The sequence below is a fragment of the Lissotriton vulgaris genome, chromosome 7, assembly GCF_964263255.1.
Source record: "Lissotriton vulgaris chromosome 7, aLisVul1.2, whole genome shotgun sequence".
Classification (NCBI taxonomy): domain Eukaryota; kingdom Metazoa; phylum Chordata; class Amphibia; order Caudata; family Salamandridae; genus Lissotriton; species Lissotriton vulgaris.
In genome coordinates, this window is record NC_141695.1 from 837,362,113 (window position 1) to 837,382,396 (window position 20,284).

Sequence of the window (20,284 nt, forward strand, 5' to 3'; positions counted from 1 at the left end):
TGATTTCAATTTTACGGCTTCACACTTGTCTCTTATGCAAATGACACTCAGGTGGTTATCTTTTCATCTTCAGACCAAAGCACGAACTCCTCCTAGCTGAGAAACTGTCATGCTAAATGTGGGGGAAATCAGATGTTTTGCGGGTAGGGAACAATTTACAATATTGGACTATGGCTTGGTGGGATTCCAATGTAGGCTAGTTGCCAAAGGCTTCAATAACGAATTTAGGGGTGTGATTGTATAACTTGCTTTGCATCAAACCCACAACCGAAAGTTATCAGCATGTTGCTTGTGCATATTAAGAACTTTAAGAAAACTTCTGTGGACCCTTCTCCCTCTCAAACAGGAAGCAGTGATGCAGGCAATGATCACATCATGTTTGGAATATGGAAATATTCTCTATCTGTGGATTACCCAAAAACTATTAAAATTGTAACAGATCATCCAAAATGCAGTTGCCCACCTACTGTTCCACTTTCCCAAGAGACTATCTGTTTCTGGTCACCTTGCCCACCTCCTTTGGCTATCAATTGAATTGATTTCAAAGCTCTATCTCAGGCATTTGATCAATACATTCCTTCTAGAGCACTAAGATCTTTAAACGGCAAGTTATCCTCTATACCCAGAGTTCATAAAATGACCCAAGAAGGTTTTTTTTCTTTTCTTATTTAGCCTCCAGACCTTGGAGCTCTCTTCCTTATCTCTGGTTCATCCCATCCCAGATGAAGTTTAATTTAGGAAAACATTAACTCATGTTTTTTAAACATTCACCAGTGCCTCCACATTTTGTCAGTCTGCCTTTCATCTCGGTAAAGCCCTGTTCGAGCAGCTAATGTGCTATACAAATACGATAAATTAAAATTAACTTTTTGTGCAGTTGGGGGCTGTTTGGTTTTATTCAGCTAGCAATGAAGGGTATGGCGTTTTGTGAGCAGAAGATGCTCTGGGGGTCGGTCGTGGCAAAGAAAGGGATTTGGTGCATCTTAGCTTACCACCAGTACACCCACTATCTTTAGGTTGTACGTGGCAGGCTGAGAAGGAGAGGATGTTGTGTTTGGTGGCAGTTCTCAGGTGGACATAGCTGTGAATGCTGAGGTGTGGGAATGAGGAAGGACATTGGGAGGCAGGTGGTGACATAGGATTGTGGTGTGATGTTTTGTCTGTGGAGGTGTAGGTGAGATATTTGTGAATATAGGCATTCAGGGCCAATACTGATTTAGAAATATGCACGGTGTTGGTCAAAGTACAAGTGGGTGGTTTGGAACGTAACCATTCAGCTGCCTTGCTGATGTAATGCTATCTTTGCCTCTCCATCTCCCTTTTCTATATCTGACCCATGCCCCTTTTCCATGGTCATATATGTCTGCTTAGTGCCTCGCTACCTTTTTATTTCCCAGGTCCGCATTGCACTACAGTTGGAGGATGGTTCCAGATTGCAGGAGGAATTTCTCTCAAGCCAGAGTCTCTGGGATGTGCTGCACCACTTTCCACAGTCCAGGTGAGCAGAGTCTGAAAGCTGATATGTATTGAGTGTGAGAAGACTGGCATGAGCCCTCTCTGCGTCCTGGGAGAAGAGGTCCACACTTCATAGCCAAAATCTGTATGACGTGAGTGGAGTTACTGGTAAGTAGGTTGTAGGACTTTGGGGTGCTGCTGGTCAGGATTGAAATGTCTAAGTGTGTCTCCTAGCACTAAAACACCTGCGATTCAGCATGACATGATTGAGGTCAGTTGACTAAACAATGTGTACATAATGTTAGCTTTTTAAAAACTCCTAAGAGTACATTTTTGTGTAGAAATATTAGGGCCTTTATGTGACTTGCACTGTGGCGATGACTGATTTTTGGCAAGATTATGTAAGGAGGTTGAGAAAATATCAACATTACTGCTATATATTTGTTGTCTCCATTTATTAACATGTTGGTACAGCATGGCCTGTTAAATGCTGCTTTGCTCACCCGATAGACACATCTGATATTGGCACACAGCAGGTGTGATCCTTTTTGATGTGTATATCGGAACATAGTACCTTTATGCACAGCCTTTTTTTATGTCCAAAACCTCTAAGTCCTGTGGCACCCAAAGTTGGGGAAATGGAAGGATGGAGCATGCTTACTGCACGTTAGTGTGGAATTCTGCTTCAGCTTTTCAGCTTCTGATTATAATAGATCTTTGTCTTGCTTCTGTCGCCAGGGTGAGCAGTAAACATGTTGTGGCTTTTACGCATGTCTCTATTTGGCATTCTGGTCCTTCTGGCTGGTTCCTCGTCAGTTGGCCTCTGGGGTGAGGGAGGGGTGGTCTTCCTGGTCATCAGTGGTCAGTTCTTTCCTCAAAGAGCAGTCCAGCTCTGTCTTCCACAAAGGAGACATCCCAGCAAAGGCTCAATTTATGGCAATGCATCTGCCGAACACTTTTGCACAAGGTATTTTTAAAGATCAGATGATGTGCAGCGGACTGAAATGGGGGGGCTAGTTTTAATCTGACATATGTGGGGAGCCTCAGCTCTGTGTTCAAATTTAAAAGCATTTCCCTTCTTGGAGAAATGTATCTTCCTTCTTTACAGTTAGCTATCTAGGACTCAACAACTCAAGACGCCACTTGTTGAATCTTTCATGGTCTTTCGTTCCCACGGTTCCCATGAATGTCCTGCAGTACTACAAGGGAGGCTGCACCTGGTCCCACTGGAGTACAGTAGAACCTGTAGCACATTTGTTTTTCTTCATTGTGGCCCTGGAGGTCAAGGTACTCCTACTCTCCCCCCTTGTATCTCAAGTTTTTACTTAACTCAGGACATGGGACCTGTAATAGCAGCCACAACATGTTTCTTTATGCTGCGTTCAGCCAGTCAAATTGTTCTTTTGGCCAGAATGCTGTATAATTTATATTTGCCATACCGCGGATTCCTTCGATACCATCCATCCATATATCACTATAATTTAAATGCGATCAGCTTAACAGATTTACACCGAACCACAAAAAGTACACTTTCTGAGTAAAGTTCAAATTTTCTGCCAGATTTGGCGTAATTCTGTTGAATTGTTTTTTCATCATTAATTCTCAAAATTTCTATGGAGATTAACATGGGGGGGGAAATGCGTTGGGACCCCCACCACCTTTTTTTTACGACCCCCGCTTGATGCATCACCCCGAAAGTTTCCAGGAAGAAGCTGAGGTGAATGAGTATTTTTCTGTAAAGTCTTGTGAAGATTCTCTTCCTATGGAAGTTGTGACCCAACGCAGAACTCTACAGTAACGATAGCCACTGTGTTTATGACCTAGTAGAAGGCATACCGCCGAAACGCGGCGTCCTGTTTCAAGTATGGAGCAAAGGATTGTGTAATGCCTTGTAAATGGTTAATGTGAAAAATAAAGAACTGTATACTTAACACGGATGGAGGCCATGTCATAATTGGACCGCTGCTTGAGGTGCTCGTTTAACAGGACACCCAGGGAGACATATATCCGGAATCCTCGCCTGCTTGCGTCTCCATCGAGAAAGAACGAGAGTGGACCCAAATTCAGTGCATGAAGTGTTCATTGGGCACTCACACCAATTCCGCCATAACGGGTTTCGGCCGTTGGATCCCCCAATTTAAAGTGACAGTGCTCAATATCCAAAATGAAAGAGATGAAAAACAGACTAACATCGTATTCAATGCTTACATAAATGCATTAATAATAACAAGTTTAAATACACTGATAAAACATCGTATTATGTACCATTAACATTTGATATCACGAATTTACAAATGGCACACGTTCATGTTGTATCTGCTAGCCCTTTGAAATATCGCTTCCTTATTTGATTATTATCTTTTCCGCAATCCTTACATAATTGGCTATAGAAAATAAAGTGACAAGTGCTCCAATCCTCCATATTCTGCAAAACATTTAGCATATATCATATATACATACACACACACACACACATATATGTATATGTGTGTGTGTATGTGTATATATTACCTAGAGAAGGTAGTTATAGTTGGAACTTAGTTTATATAGGAAAAACGTTTTTTGATTTGCCAATAACTTTGGTGCCGTTTGACGAATCTTCACGAAATTCTCAAAACTAATTGTTCACTCAGGTCAGCTCCTGTCTTGAAGTTTCGGGGTGATTCGTCAAGGGAGGGGGGGGCGAGAAAAAAGGGGGGTCCCAAAACATATTATCTCCGTGTTAATTTCCATAGGAAACTTTAGACACAGCTACAGCCTGAACTGCTGAATGGAATTGCAACAAATTTGGCAGAGTGATGGCTCTTGGTCCACAAAGCACGCTTTTCATAAATGGTGTAATTCTGTTCAGTAGTTTTTGAGATATTTAAACATTTACAGATATCGATATTTGAAAATTGTGAGACCTCATTGGCTGAGCCCTCCCGAGCACTAGCTTGCCTCCGATTGGCTGCCAACTTCAAACCAGGAAGTGTTGGCAGCCATCTTGTGCCTCGGACCAAGGGAGAGGGAAAAAGGTTACAGTAAGATTAAAAGACAAAAAAGGGGTCAGGGTAGGGACACCCTGACCCCCCATGCCTGCTCAAGGGGTCTGCAAACGCGCCTCTTGGCGCACTGCTGGTGGGGCGATGAGGTTCTCTTGTGTCTTGAGAACCTCAGGACACAAGTGGACTTCATCCTCCTAGCAGCAGTGCGCCAGGAGCCACATTTGCAAAGTGGTGTAAAAAGGGGCATGGCCTCGGACCACCTCTCTGCAATCCATCTCTGTGGCGCTTACCGGAGGTAGCTGGTGGGCTAGTTGGCCCCCAGGGACCAAGAGTATTCAAGGGGAATTAATTCCCCAACTTACAACGCCAGAGGGCGCGTTTGCAGAGTGGTGTAGAAAGAGGGCATGGCCTGGTATGAGAAGTTAGCAATCCTGCTGTGTGGGACTTACTGGAGGTAATAGGAGGGGTAGTTGACCCCAGGGTTGAAGTTGGGGGCTAATGACTCCTCCTGTTACCTCCAGTAAATCCCACACATTGGGATTGCTAAGAGATATTCGGAGGCCATGCTCACCTTTCTCCACCACTGTGCAAACGGGACTGCTATCTTATGGTTAGAAATTAGCATTTAAAAAACCTTAGAAATTCACAGAAAAAAATATAGGTTTTAGTACGTTATAGTTAGAAATTAGCATTGAAAAAAACCTTAGAAATTCACTGAAAAAACCATAGGTTTCAGGGATGTTATAGATAGAAATTGGCATTTTAAAAAAACATAGAAATTCACTGAAAAAACAATAGGTTTCAGGAACGTTATAGTTAGTTGGACATTTCACTCGAATTAAAGCAGAGAAATTCGGCTGTTATAGTTAGTAGAGCTAATTATAAGCCGCGCCCCGCAACGCACTGCTGATGACGTCACATGTTCCACATCCGGACACTTGTATACACACTTGCCTTACAAATGCCATTATCCCAAGTTGGTTTTAGTCATGAATTTTAATACACCATGCTGCCGAATAGCCCAAAGCGTTTCGGCGCAGACACGCCTTGATCACGGGTAAAGAAGATTTGTTCGCGGCATACATTTAAAGTGCATATAATACAATCAACATAGAAATCAGACATACACCATATGTGAACTCAAAAGTTAAGAAACAGGTTGGCCATCTTTGAGTGTATACACATGGTCCAAAAAGCATCATTGCAGATCCCAAATTGCACCAGATAGTAGTGGCATACTTGAGCGAGTTAAATTAAAGTAATCCAATATTGCTGAGTTCTTTGAAATTCAATTAAAATATGAAAATGAAAATAACATTTGGATGGCCATCATCTCATAATGCAAAGGTGCGAAAATTATAAATAAAACTGTGTTATTTGTGCACAAGGTGTAAATGGTCTTCACTTGTAGAATTCTCAACAATTAGTACATTTTTCGATTTTGAGAATAATTCCGTAACAGTACATTTTCATAATGGTACCGTGAGACATACTAATTATGAGAAATGCAATTGCACATAACCCTGTCAATGAGTTGCACATGCTTTGTATATATAATGTTAATATTAAACTGTTGAGCCCCAGTCGGCAAAGTTACATATATATATATATACACCATTGACAGATGATAAAATGTTAAGAAAGTATAAGTGGGTCAACACACTCTATGGAACCAAATAGATTTCAATTTTTCCCGAGTGGACTAAGAGTACAAGAGCCTCAATTGATCATCATGTGAAAATAAATGTAAATTGCAATGAGAGATAGTTTTAATTATCCTAATTATTCTTAAATAGAGCCATAACTGTAAGAGTCCATGACACTTATGAACACATGGTAAATAACAAATAATAATCAAAAATGTATATTTTTTTTTAAAACACTATGTCTTATCTATTGACATGCTGTCGATGGAGAATTCTTCAGCCTCCCAAAGAAGGAAAATGAAGTGTCCAGACCTGCGTGCAGCCTGTTGTTCTCACTACTGCTGTGCTCACTGCTGCTCACTGTGTAATCCAGATAGCCGTTCCTATGTGATTGAAACAAAAACATAACAAACCTATTACAACCAATTTACATCAGGATTGCTATATAGCACATCATGGAGACTATACTCTTACCTCACTCAGTAAGCTATATCTTGCATTGATACACACATACAGTTTTATGTAAATATTTTAGGGGGTATTTAATCCTGTTTTTTTAAACATTTTTTTTATGGGAGGATAACCCCTCTGTGAAACACCAACACTCGGGTAACAGCCTGTTCGTAAGGGAACTGAAATTTATTTCATCGGTGATATTGCATTTTCGTCTGAAAACTGACCATCATCTAACCTTTTTGTTACAATCATAAAGCGCAATAGAAGTAGAAAAAGCACAAAAGTAATCAAGTGAACCAGATAAAAGACTATTGGGAAACCTTCCATCATTTCAAACACAACAAATGTAGATATCCTATTAGTCTTTATTTAAAATATACAATGAACTAGTTTGATCAATGGCTATTTTCACAAATCCATAAAGATGTTTCAATTTATTGAATGATACATGCAAAAAGAAGTGGCACTTGTGCTATGGATGGCTCCAGCACATCCTAGTACTAGTAGCCTTCTTTTGGTTTCAGTTTGGGCTGCTGAGGAAGAGCTTTCCCATCAGCCCCAGTCATTTTTAGGTCTCGCCTGTCGATGCGCATGCGCATCGAGCTTGCGAGACTATGGGGGCTTAAACAGTCTTTAACTAACTTGCAAGGAATCGTGGCGATTCCTTGCAGTGCCCGTGAGATTCAAGCTCAATGCGCATGCGCATTGAGCTTAAAAGCGCGTGCACATCTCACAGCCTCCCCCAGCTCCGCCCCCTCACTTCTTGGTTGCACGGCCGCTAGGCCGTGCCTCCCCTACTCTCCTCCCCCCTCCTCCTCCTACTCTCCTCCCCCCTCCTCCTCCACCGATAATATTTGAACTGTGCGCGGTAATTGGTTTCCGTGTGCATCCGCCCTTCAAAGTTGGCAGTAATTCAGGGCAAGATTACCAGCAGCATTGTTTCGCAAAAGACATCCTGTGTAATCGAGGCAGGGGCTGTTCAGACAGTAGAGAGGCTGCGATTAATCTCCTCCCCCCTCCTCCAGCATTGTAACCCGTCAGCATGGCAAGGGAGTCCCACCCCTTCAGTGTTCGCTAGCCTGGCGTCCATCTTTGAATGCCTGTCGTGTTTGATGCTGTCATACATTTATATTGTCTGCAGTCGATTTTTTCTTTAAAGCCTGTACTTTCTTTAAAAAGCATTTATTTTTAGAATGTCATTTTTATTTTTGAGTAGATAATCCATAGATTTTTTTAAGTTAACGATAACGTTCTTCAAATAAAAATACGTTTACTTCCGATATGATGCCTGGACCTTTTGAGTTCTTTCACCTAATTACTTGAGCTGGGCTCCAGTTTATTTCTCCTGCAGTGAAAACAATCCGCTCCATAATGGCCGCCGTTTTTAATTTAACGACAGCTAACACCAATAGAATACAGTCCTCACATCCAGGCGTACCTCTAGAGTGGAAATGCTTGCTGTACGTGTACGCAGGCGCATTGCAAGTTTATTCGCTCACAGCACATCGTTTAGTCCGTTTTTACTTTCGTTCATGCCTTCTGAAGGAAATGGATGTGTGTATGGCCATGTGTACGGAGTCTTTTAAATTGGAATTAGTGAACTCCAAGTCCCAGCCGCATTGATCCAGGCTGTCTCTTTCAGCCACTGGCTTGACACTTTGTCAATTACATATTGGCTCAGCCCAGAGAACTACTTCTTTCTTCCCCACTGTCTCTCACCTTATGTATAGGTTTTGCAGTAACCCGTCACCTTCAATGGGGTGCAGGTACTGTAATGCATTCAAGAATATTTTTTTTTGGCCTACCTCTATCTGCTTCTTATGCATATATTTATGCCCATCAGAATGTGCACTAGCACATAAAACCCAGACCTATTGGCTTTGCTAATGCCCGGTTTATTAAAGATGAAGGACAAAGCAAGGTGAAGTTTGTTTAACTGACAACAGTATCTCCAGAAGTCCTAGTCGGCAATTAGCTCCATATCCTAATGGTTAATTTGAAAGACTCCTTTTTTCAGCGCTTCCATATAGCTTTTAGGTCTCGCCTATGGATAGCTTCAGCTGTCTGTTGTCAAAATACATTTTGTGTGCAACGCCAACAATTACAGCAGATTTTGGGGAAACGTATAGTTTATCATTGTATGGATTTTTTTGCCAATGCCATTTGCTTGCTAAGAATTCAATGGCTTGCTTTATTTACTCTTTTTGCGTTTGACACTACATTCGAGTATTGCTTCTTTACAACACTTTTGAGTGGATAACTTGTACCTTTCATTGCTTACATTAAGGGAACTACTTTTTAGATCTGGCATTAGCCAAGACCATCCACCTATTTCATTTATAGGCCATAATTCTCTTTCAACCACCACATACACATCCACCACATCCACCACACCCACCACCACCACATCCACCACACCCACCACACCCACCACCACCACATCCACCACACCCACCACCACCACATCCACCACACCCACCACCACTACATCCACCACTGCATCCACCACCACCACAGCATCCACCACCACCACTGCATCCACCACCACCACTGCATCCACCACCACCACTGCATCCACCACCACCACATCCACTGCATCCACCACCACCACATCCACCACCACCACCCCATCCACCACCATCCACCACCACCAACACCCCATCCACCACCACCATTGCATCCACCACCACCACCGCATCCACCACATCCACTGCATCCACCACCACCACATCCACCACCACCACATCCACCACCACATCCACCATCACCTCCACATCCACCATGACATCCACCACATCCACATCCACCGCATCCACCACCACCACATCCACCACCACCACCACATCCACCACCACACCCACCACCACCATATCCACCACCACATCCACCACCACCACCGCATCCACCAACACCACATCCACCACCACAGCCACCACCGCATCCACCACCACCACATATACCACCACATCCACCACCACTTTCACCACACCCACCACATCCACCACACCCACCGCCACTACATCCACCACCCCATCCACCACCACCACTGCATCCACCACCACCAACACCCCATCCACCACCACCACTGCATCCACCACCACCGCATCCACCACCACCACATCCACTGCATCCACCACCACCACATCCACCACCCCATCCACCACCACCACCCCATCCACCACCACCACCCCATCCACCACCAACACCCCATCCACCACCAACACCCCATCCACCACCACCACTGCATCCACCACCGCATCCACCAGCACCACATCCACTGCATCCACCACCACCACATCCACCACACCCACCACCACTACATCCACCACCCCATCCACCACCACCACTGCATCCACCACCACCAACACCCCATCCACCACCACCACTGCATCCACCACCACCACCGCATCCACCACCACCACATCCACTGCATCCACCACATCCACCACCACATCCACCACCACATCCACCATCACCTCCACATCCACCATGACATCCACCACCACATCCACCACCACATCCACATCCACCGCATTCACCACCACCGCATCCACCACCACATCCACCACCACATCCACCAACACTTTAACCACACCCACCACCACCACATCCACCACACCCACCACCACTAAATCCACCACCCCATCCACCAACACCACCACCCCATCCACCACCACTGCATTCACCACCGCATCCACCACCACCACATCCACCGCATCCACCACCACATCCACCATCACCACCACATCCACCACCACATACACCATCACCTCCACATCCATCATGACATCCACCGCCACATCCACCACATCCACCGCATCCACCGCATCCACCACCACCACATCCACCGCATCCACCACCTCATCCACCATCACCACCACATCCACCACCACATCCACCATCACATCCACCATCACATCCACCAAGCTATTAATTTTGCTATTTTCAAAACCAACACATAAATAAAAAAAGTGTCATTTACTATACCAATCGCTCAAACTTTCCTAATGCGAGACCTATTGCATTTCCAATGCTTGTTGTTTTTGTAATGTCGATTGACGTGCCCGGCACGCTAACGTAAATACATACAAAGTGAATTAAAATGAGCCAATCGATACCGGAGATGGGGTGGTATATCTCAGCCCTTTGAGCAGCGATATACATGGAGGAGGGACCATTGGAAAGAGGAGAAACTCCCCCTTTCCTATGGGATCCCTCTCTCGTGGATCCCTGCTTGGGATCGCCACTAGAGGTCATAGCCCATGTAGGGTGCACCTGCTAGACACCAGGGAGTGTTCCTAAGGGAGGGAGCATCCTCCTGGCAATGGGATAGTGTTCTCCCCAATACATCTAGCCACAAAATTCTTATTTCTTTCTAAGCACCCCCCACACGCCAGGGTATTGGGGGGTAAAAAAGAGGTCATTACCTCCAATTTAGGGACAAGAAACTACTGCATGTTTTATATAGAGATACACCACCGACAAATGACATGATCATAAACTTCTAAGGTGTGATGAACAGCAGAGTAGAATTTTCCAAATCAGATATGTGTCCAACATATGTTTTGTGAACAATTTGTACGTTTGAACCGTATTGTACTCAATAAGGTAGCAGAAGAATATTCACAAGAAGTCAGCTAAACTAGTAGTCGCTCGTTGTGGGTGATGATTATCTATGCAACAGCATAAGAATCACAATGTATACGCCCACATATTCTCCTGTTTTGTGAAGCTGAAAGCAATGCCTGATCCAATAGATCAAACTAGATCAATTTACCGCCCTCTATGCTCGCAGCCTAGGTAGAAGGAGTTCTTCTAGTCTCGAAAACAATCACCGCTTTTTCCCCCCAACCATCCTCCAATGCCATGGGAAAGCCTAGCCATGTGTTTCATTTTCTCGGCCTCCTGATCTTATCCCTGATGACATGACTGCATCCTACTGCAGACCACTTAGGTTAGATGTGCTCCGCAAAAGTGGAGGAGAGTCCTGCACCAAGAATCCTAGCAAAAAAGGAGAGTAAACACCAGAAAGGACTTCACATTTACCAGTACTTCCAGCCCTCAAACTTTACAGGCAACAAGAATGCATCTTTAGGGGCTATGATGATTTGGCATTTATTCTTTTGGCACACTAGATCTTCATGTGCCGAATTGAGTTGCATTGTAACACCTGTAGCTGGGCATCCATGATGAGATAGTGTGCAAGGTGATGAATAGATATGCTGTGTTTGCTGTTCTTCTAACCTTTCCCAAATGAAGGTTTGTGTTGGTGCATTGGTGCCTTGTTTGCTTTACTGCTCCACATGATTTCTCCTGTTTTTCGGCTCCGTGTTTTCTTAAGTTCTGTCCAGGTTTTGGTATTCTCGTAAGCTAGCTGAGACCTTGTCGTAGAGCAAAATGTTTGCTGGACTCCTACCCATGTGAGATCACGTGCTGATTCAGTACTTGTTTTGACCCTCTGTTTGCAGAGTTGGTCTAAATTTTGCTTTGGTCCTGTCTAAACATGCATTGTTTTGCTGCTTTGCCTGCTTCTGCCTCAGGTGGACACCAGCTGTAGTGCACAGTGTTAGTTTCATTTCTGGGACTGGCACGGTGTTGCTCTGGTTCACAGTGACCTCGTCTAACAGCAGTTTGAAGTAGCATTGGTGCGGGTGACTTTAAAGTCACCAGTGAGAGGGTAAGAGAAGCTGCGGCATGGTGAGTAAAGTGCATGTAGAGCTCTATTGCATGGTTGTCAGCTACTTAGAGGAGTTATTGCAGAAGATGAGAGGGATAGATGACTAGGTGACGTGCTGGTGGAGGTGAGAAAAGAAATGTTAAGGGCTTCAAGTGGAGTTGATAGGAATAGGACTGGTAATCGGGAGCCTAGGTGATGTTTGTGGGTTCCAGGCAAAGCTTGTAGAAAAATTGGAGCATCTGCTGTTTGTGTCTTTTCTTACTACGTTTATTTATCTCTCCCATACATCTTTCCTCCTTAAAATATTTCCTTGCTTGCATTCTCTGCCTTTTAATTTAACTTACCATCTCTACTTTCCTTCTTGCTCCACTTTTCTGTTCAACTTCTTAAGGCAACTAATGTCCTGATGTTTAATAAATGCATACAAAAAAGTGAGATATAATGACATACTGATACCTCACTAGTTATGTGGTGCGTGAGGGCACTCCGTAGGTTAACCTTATTTATCACTTTTGGGAACCGGTGCTGCGGCTAATAAGGGTAGTCAATCCTTGTTATGAATGTAAGTTATGGCAGGTTTGCAAACCTACCTAGACGCGCACTGTGCACTTGGTGTGTTACACCTTCACCCTTTTCAAAAAGAAATTTTCTTTAAACTCTATACCAGAAAACAATTATCTGTTTTAATGCATGATACTCATTGTTTACTGTGCATACTTATTCTCAATGTTGATTATTTCATCATATCAACAAATACATCATGAAATTTGACTTGACTTTAGATCATACATGTACATTATTACATTCCTTCATTATTCTTTAAACATTACAATTTACTTATTCTTCCCTATGCATTTCGGTAGACCATGGTACCTTCATCAGGGACTAGTCTGAAAAAAATAAAAATATAGGGAAATGTAAGTGTGTTGAAGTTACTAGAACGCCCATGGGTGTAGTATTGTTAATGCGCCAAATCCGACCTGTGTAGACAAATTGCTGTGCTTGCGAGCTGAAATCAATGAGAGATGAGTAAATGTTCGTGTTCTCTCAAGTAGTCGTACTACTACACGACTGTGGTAGCTCACTTTCTCTATGAAAATATATATAATAAAGCTTACCGCGTTCTTAACACTGTTTTACTTTGGATAAGCTGTGAAGATTAAATAATCATAATGATGACATCTGTCTAATAACGTATAGTATATCCATTATAAATGTCTTCAAAATCAAACATACCTGAACCATAGCCGAACTGTTATTAGTCCTGCAAAGATATATAACCGATGTTATGTCGACTCGCTGGCCAAATAGCCTTATGCTCAATGTAGCCTTTTAAACATATGTACGTACCTCAGTACTTGGATGTATGCTCTACAAAATAAACGGAAAAAACGCCATAAGTTCCTTCCGCTGATTGGATCAAGAAAGTTAAGACTTTCTTACAGAGCCCCGCATATCCCGCTTTTACCTGTCTATTCCCGTCTGTACGTATCCAGAGTATTCAGAATCGCGTTCTACATCGCCGCCATACCCGACACGGTTTTACAAGGCTCACAACACTGATCCACCTTAAACATAAAGAGCGGACTGAAAAGACTGTACTGCACTAAACGATTGTGACTGCGGTCGCCATCTTGAACTGGAGAATGATGCCACTGAAGCTTAAGAAAAAATTGTGTCTGCGCCTTCAAACGGCTATGCGTCTAAATTTAAAATTCCCGATATATACTGCTTCGGTTGTGCTGTTTGTTATTATTATTATTATTATTATAATTGCATTTATTGAGCGCACAGCTACCCGGAGGTTTCCCGGCGCTAAAAGCAGACAAAAGGTAAGCTAAGCTGAGAAGGGATGAGCACGCAATTTAAGAATTAAAGAGCCAGGTCTTAATTCCTCTGCGGAATTTCAGATAGCACATTTCAGATCACAGGGATTTCGGGCATGGAATTCCATAAGGAAGGTGCGAGAAGCGCAAACGAGCGGCTGCCCATTTTGGCTCTGTTAAAGCGAGGGGTCTGAAACTTGTTTTGCGTGGAGGATCTCAGAGTACGGGTGGGAACATAGTGCTGTACCAAAGAGGACACATATTTCGGGGCTTTACCAGTTTTGATGTGGTGCATTATGCAGAGAGCTTTAAATTTCACACGGGTCTCAATTCGCAGCCAGTGCAACTTGCGTAGATGGGTGGAGGTCGAGGACCTGGCAGGCAAGTTACAGATAAGGCGAACTGCCATGTTCTGCACCACCTGCAGTTTCTTAGTAACCTCCTTACAGGCACCCAGGAGCAGAATGTTCCCGTAGTCCATCCGTGAGGTGACAAGGGACTGGACTACGGTCCTCAGGGTGTCAGCTGGGAGCATCCACGTGATTTTTCTCAGCCACCTTATGATGGTAGTGCAGGTGGCTGAGACTTTTACCACATGTTGGTTCATTGACAGCTGGTTGTCAAGAAGGACCCCAAGGTTGCGAGCTGTGGCTGAAGGGGTGGGAGTAGGGCCCATCTGCTGAGGCCAATGTTACGGGCCCCAGAGCGATGTATTTGGACCAAATAAAAGCAGCTCCGTTTTGTCGCCGTTTAATTTTAATTTATGACTGTGCATCCAGTCGGAGATTTGTTCCAGACCAGACTGCAGGGAAGACGTGGGGAGATGTTTATTAGTAGATAAAGAGTAGACGATTTGCGTATCGTCAGCGTAGGAATAGATCGTGAGACCTGCTTGCTCAGCCAGGAAAGCTAGGGGTCTCACATAAAGATTAAAGAAAAGGGGGCTAAGGATAGAACCCTGGGGAACACCGTGAGAGGAAGCGTAGATGGAGGAGACAGAAGTAGAGGAGAAAACTTGAAAGGTGCGGTTAGAAAGAAAACTAGCAATCCAGGCCAGGGCAGGGCCGTCAAGCCCACAGATTTCAAGGTGGACAAAAGGATGGAATGGGAGACGGTGTCAAATGCGGCACTCAAATCAAGCAAAATGAGTGCCACTGTTTCCCCGTTGTCCACCTGTCTTCTGATGGTCTCGGACACTCCAAGAAGCGTAGTCTCCGTGGAGAAGCCGGCCCTGAACCCGGATTGTGAGCAGTGAAGAAAATTAAAGGATTCAACATAAGCAGTGAGAAGAGAGTTGACATGCTTTTCGAGAATTTTGGAGTAGCATGAGAGCAGAGAGATAGGACGGAAATTGGAGGGGTTATTTGGGTCTGCGTTGGCCTTTTTTATCAATGGAACCACCATCGCATGTTTCCATTCTTTGGGGACCGTGGCTTCAACCAATGAAGCAGTCAGAAGATCTAAGATGATCTGAAGTATCGATGGGTCCAGAGTGGCAAGTATTTGCAGAGGCATAGGATCAAGGGGAGAGCCAGTTTTTATTTCGTGTAGATATTTTTGAAAAAGCGAGGGCGAGATCAGTTCCCAGGAGTGGAGTTGGGGGGCAGTGGGAGTAAGACTAGATGCATCGATAGAACGGAGGCTGGGCGATTGTGAATCAGGAATGGAAGAGTCGGAGGAGGGAACGCTAAAAATAGCATAGATTTTGTCTATTTTCTCCAGGAAGAAATTTGCAAGAGAGTTACATTGTTCTGTGTCAAGACAGGGGTCTTTAGGTACAGCGGACCTGCCTGAGAGATCTTTTACAACTTTAAACAGGGCCTTGGGTCGATTTTGGGCATTAAGTATGGTAGTATTAGCATGATTAGCTCTGGCAGTATCGCAGGCAGAATGGTAAGCATGAAGGGCAGCCTCATATCTTTTTTTATTATCTGTGCAATCGTTGGAGCGCCAGATGCGTTCCAGTTTCTTGCAACGAGATTTTTTCTGGCGAAGAGTATCATTAAACCAGGGTGCTGGTGGATGATGGATATGAGGCTTATTCCTCTGGGTTGGAAGGCAAGAATCTAGGGCTGATATCAGCCAAGAGCTGACAGCGGACATATCCTTAGTAGTGATGGAAGGAAGCGAAGGTTTAGAATTCTCAAGGCAGATGTTCAGTTTGCCATTGTCTAAGCGTTTCCAATTCCTGCTGGCTTTGTGAGGATGTAAACTAGTAGAGGATTTGAGATAATCAGAAATATTGATTGAGAAATTTACGATAAAATGACAGATGACAGGTGAGGGAGGGGGCAGGTGATGCAATTGAGGTTGGAAATTATGGGATCAAGTAAATTACCAGCTTTATGGGTGGGGCCGGAATTATGTAGGTGAAGATCTAAGGCAGCTAAATCCTGTAGTAGGCGAGTGCTAATGGGGCAGGATGCGTGTTTAAAATGAATGTTTAAATCACCTACTATTAGGAAGTTGGTAGATTGTACCATCAGAGGGGCAATGAGCTCTGGGAAAGCGGATGCCCAAGCACAGGCCGAGCCAGGGGGATGATAAATAAGGGTTCCAGTCAAAGTGAAATTAGGGGAAAGTAAATGTTTAAAGAGACCAGCTTCACAATTGGGAAAGTCTAGATCTTCCCATTTGCAAGATAATTCTCTTTTGAAAATTACAGCAATACCACCGCCATCTTTGAGTACACGGTTTCTCCCCACAAAGGTGTAATTATTGGGGAGAGCCATGGCGATGTCAGGGCCGGAGCTCTCATTTCACCATGTTTCCGTCACGAACATGGCTGCCGGGCTAGATGACTCAAGGAGGTCGAAGATGTCTCTCTTATGTTTAGAGAGAGAACGACAATTTATGCTGATAAAGGCCAGATCAGGACATGCTTTGTGAGTAAAAGTGGAAGAATAAGTGGCTGATGGGGTATCCCAGAATGAGGATGCTGTAGTACATACATCCGGGGTAACAAAGTCAAGCGTGAGAGAGCAGTTAGGACATTTCAGAGGCGCATCTTGACAACTAAAAGTAGGAGCAAAGGTACAGGGAGGCGGCTGCAGACTCAGTAAAGCAGTGCGGGAGTATCTTATGTGGCAGGGGGCAGCGGGGATGGCCCCATGTTCCGTCCTGGCGCAGACGGGCGCAGACGGCCAGGACTTTGGCACGACTTTGGCGCTCCCGCTGCGCTCGTCCGCTGCGCTTCCGCCACTGCGTCATTAAATACCCAGTGGGCAGAAACTCACTAGCCCGCTAACCTGCCGATTGACCAGCAGGGCGGAAGTGAGGATGTGAGGCCGGATGTAGGAAGTAGCGCTCGTGTGGAAAGAATTATAAGAATACCGATGGGCAGATGATGATATTATGATATAAACAAATTTTATAAGCTGTGGGTGCAGTCTCGATAGAGTGCATGATCATATTCTTCAACTAATATGATAATTGCTGCCCCCATGGGGGGTAATATTTCCTGTGTATCCAAGTCGGCCTAGTTAGGTTAAATTTAGATGTATATAATATTTGGCTGGTGTGTGAGCGTGCTAAATTTGTTCTAAACATTCTCCTAGCCGTGTTTTATGTAATGAAAGCATACATCGTAAATACAGTGACAAGTGTTACTTTGACGTTTGACACTATTTACACAAATAATGGCTCAATGTTAATGCAATAATCTTTGTCAATACAGTTTTGTGCCTCGCTGATGACAAGAAATTAACAGACAATAATCATTTGCTACTATATGATACTACCAGATCACCAAGTGACTTGTACATAAATACTATTTGAAAACATTCAAGTTTGAGTCATGTGGTGCATGTTTAGAGATTGCATGAATAAACCATATCTCAAGTATCGTGTAATCACCCAAATGAGTCATTATCTGCTATTGAGTGCTGAGAATTCATCCTATACGCCATCATCATTAAACCGCTATCGGTGGTTCAATAAAGAACTTCAGCTATCACATTTTATGTGTCCAGAAACTGAGTTTAGAGGTAACACGATAAATCATACCTATCATTAAGACCTATTGGGATCATGGTATTGAGATGTTTTATCCAATATAGTTCACGTTGTAGCAATCTTTGGTCATTATCTGTTCCTGGTCGCATATCAACTTTTTCGATGATAAGGAAACGAATTTGTGAAATGGTGTGTTTCGCATCCCTCCACTGCGTAACTAATGGAGAAGATAGATTTAAGTTACCTATTCTGCTCTTGTGCTCTGTCAGTCTAATTTTCAACTTACGTTTGGTTTTGCCAACGTACATCATCCCGCACGGGCATTTGATACCGTAAACAACATGCTGCGCATTGCGGTCACTTGTGTGTCTAAGTTTGATCTGTGCTCCTGTTGTGGGGTGTGTGAATGCATTTCCAGTGATCACATTGTTACAATGCGTACAGTTCTGACATCGTACTGTACCTTTGTGCGATGATATTTGTTGCATTGTATGTTTCTGTTGATGTTTCAATATTTGCCTAAGATTTTGTCCTCTGGTGTAAGCATACATTGGTTTGTCTCTGAATATGTCTTTGAACTCAGCTTCTGAGGACAGTAATTCCCATCTTTGGTTTATAATACTTTTGATGGCTTTAGATTGTGTAGTGTACTTATCAGGTCTAGAATCAATCGAATGGGCACTACTTAAAATGGAGGATTTACCTACGGACAAAGTATTCTTATTGCAACTTCTTCAGTTTTGCTTACACAACAGCTATTTTCAGTGGAAAGATCAACATTTTGCACAACTCTCTGGTACTTCCATGGGATTTGCAGGGGCTCCTGCATATGCCAATATTTTCATGGCTCAATTAGAGGCAGACAATTTGATGAATACCAATGCATGGAGAAATAGTAAAATGTACTGTTGGTTCATTGACAACATCTTTTTAATATGGGATGACACAATAGATGCACTACAAGAATTGATCCTAAAACTCAATCAGGGGAACCCCAGAATACAATTCACTCACAAAATAGATAATAATGTGATGGACTTTTTGGACATCAGAATAATCAAGAAACCAACAGCATTTGAGACCGAACTGTACTCCAAGTCCACAGATAGTAATAACGCATTGATCTACACGAGTTTTAATCCAAGGAGTCTGGTAAAGAATCTTCCACTTTCTCAGTTAATCAGGATTAAGAGACTTTGCTCAGACCCAAAGACATGCATAATAAAGTTGCAAGAACAAGCACAAAAATATGAGGATAGAGGCTATCCTCGAGAAGAACTACAAACTAACATTGATAGAGTTATGAAGATGGACAGACAAGAGTTACTCACACCTAAAACTAAAACAGCCAGTGATAGAATGGTTTTTGTCACTAAGTACTGGTTGGACATAGGGAAAATCTAGACAGAGACACATGACAAACCACATTAAACAAGAAAGTAACTTTGGCTAGTGCACATAGGTAGATAGACTGAAAGGAACATGGACAAGTCCAATAGAAGAGACCAACAACTACAGAGTGAGACAGACTCTGATACCCCCAGAGGAAGATACACTTGAGGATCTTCAAAGAAGGAGGAGCTGGCATTCACACAGATCTTCATTGAAAACCGAGATCAGACTGAGACACAGCCAGAATCAGTTTGTCAATGAAAGAATCGCAAAATCAAACCCAGAGGGAAAGGTTGCTTTAAACACAGTGATAACGTGAGGGAGATATTGGTGAATACACAAACAGCCTCAGAAATAGACTAGTAAAATCACATAGACAGCCATACAGGCAAGACTGATTAAGACCTACCTAAACAAGCATTTGCAATGCAATAGGTCTCGCAATTGTGAGCTTTTGAGCTATTGGCATTGTAAATGACAATGCCTTTTTATTAATGGTTAAAAAACCTGAAATAATAAAAGGCATTGTTATTTACAGTACCAATAGGACAAAGTCTCTAAAATGGGAGACCTATTGCATTGCAAATGCGTGTTGTTTACAAGCACGCCATGCTGCTCTTTCCCTAGAGGCCACTCCCCTTTCTTTAGACGAGTTGTGTCTAAAAAGAAAGGTCCACGGCCGCTATTCAAGTGAAAGCATGGCATTGGCACTTTTACCAACCTTGACAAACAAATGATTTTTTTATTAAAGCGCCCCATGAATTTGCGCATGGCACGCTGAATGTAGCAGGAAAGCATGTAGCGCCTGCAGTAGGAGAAACTATTAAAGAAAATTGTAGTTACAGAGTAAATAAGACGTACTGTATAACAACCAAATAAAAAGGCCAGTTC

The 20,284-nt window shown here is 43.4% G+C and overlaps 1 protein-coding gene across 1 annotated transcript in view; it reads left to right on the forward strand.

Moving 5' to 3' along the window:
* ASPSCR1 (ASPSCR1 tether for SLC2A4, UBX domain containing) overlaps positions 1-20,284 on the forward strand; it is a 709,269-nt gene that overhangs the window by 112,583 nt on the left and 576,402 nt on the right. The window contains exon 4 of the mRNA XM_086931183.1: positions 1,398-1,498. Coding sequence (XP_086787309.1) covers positions 1,398-1,498 — 101 coding nt within the window. The remainder of the gene's footprint in view (positions 1-1,397; positions 1,499-20,284) is intronic.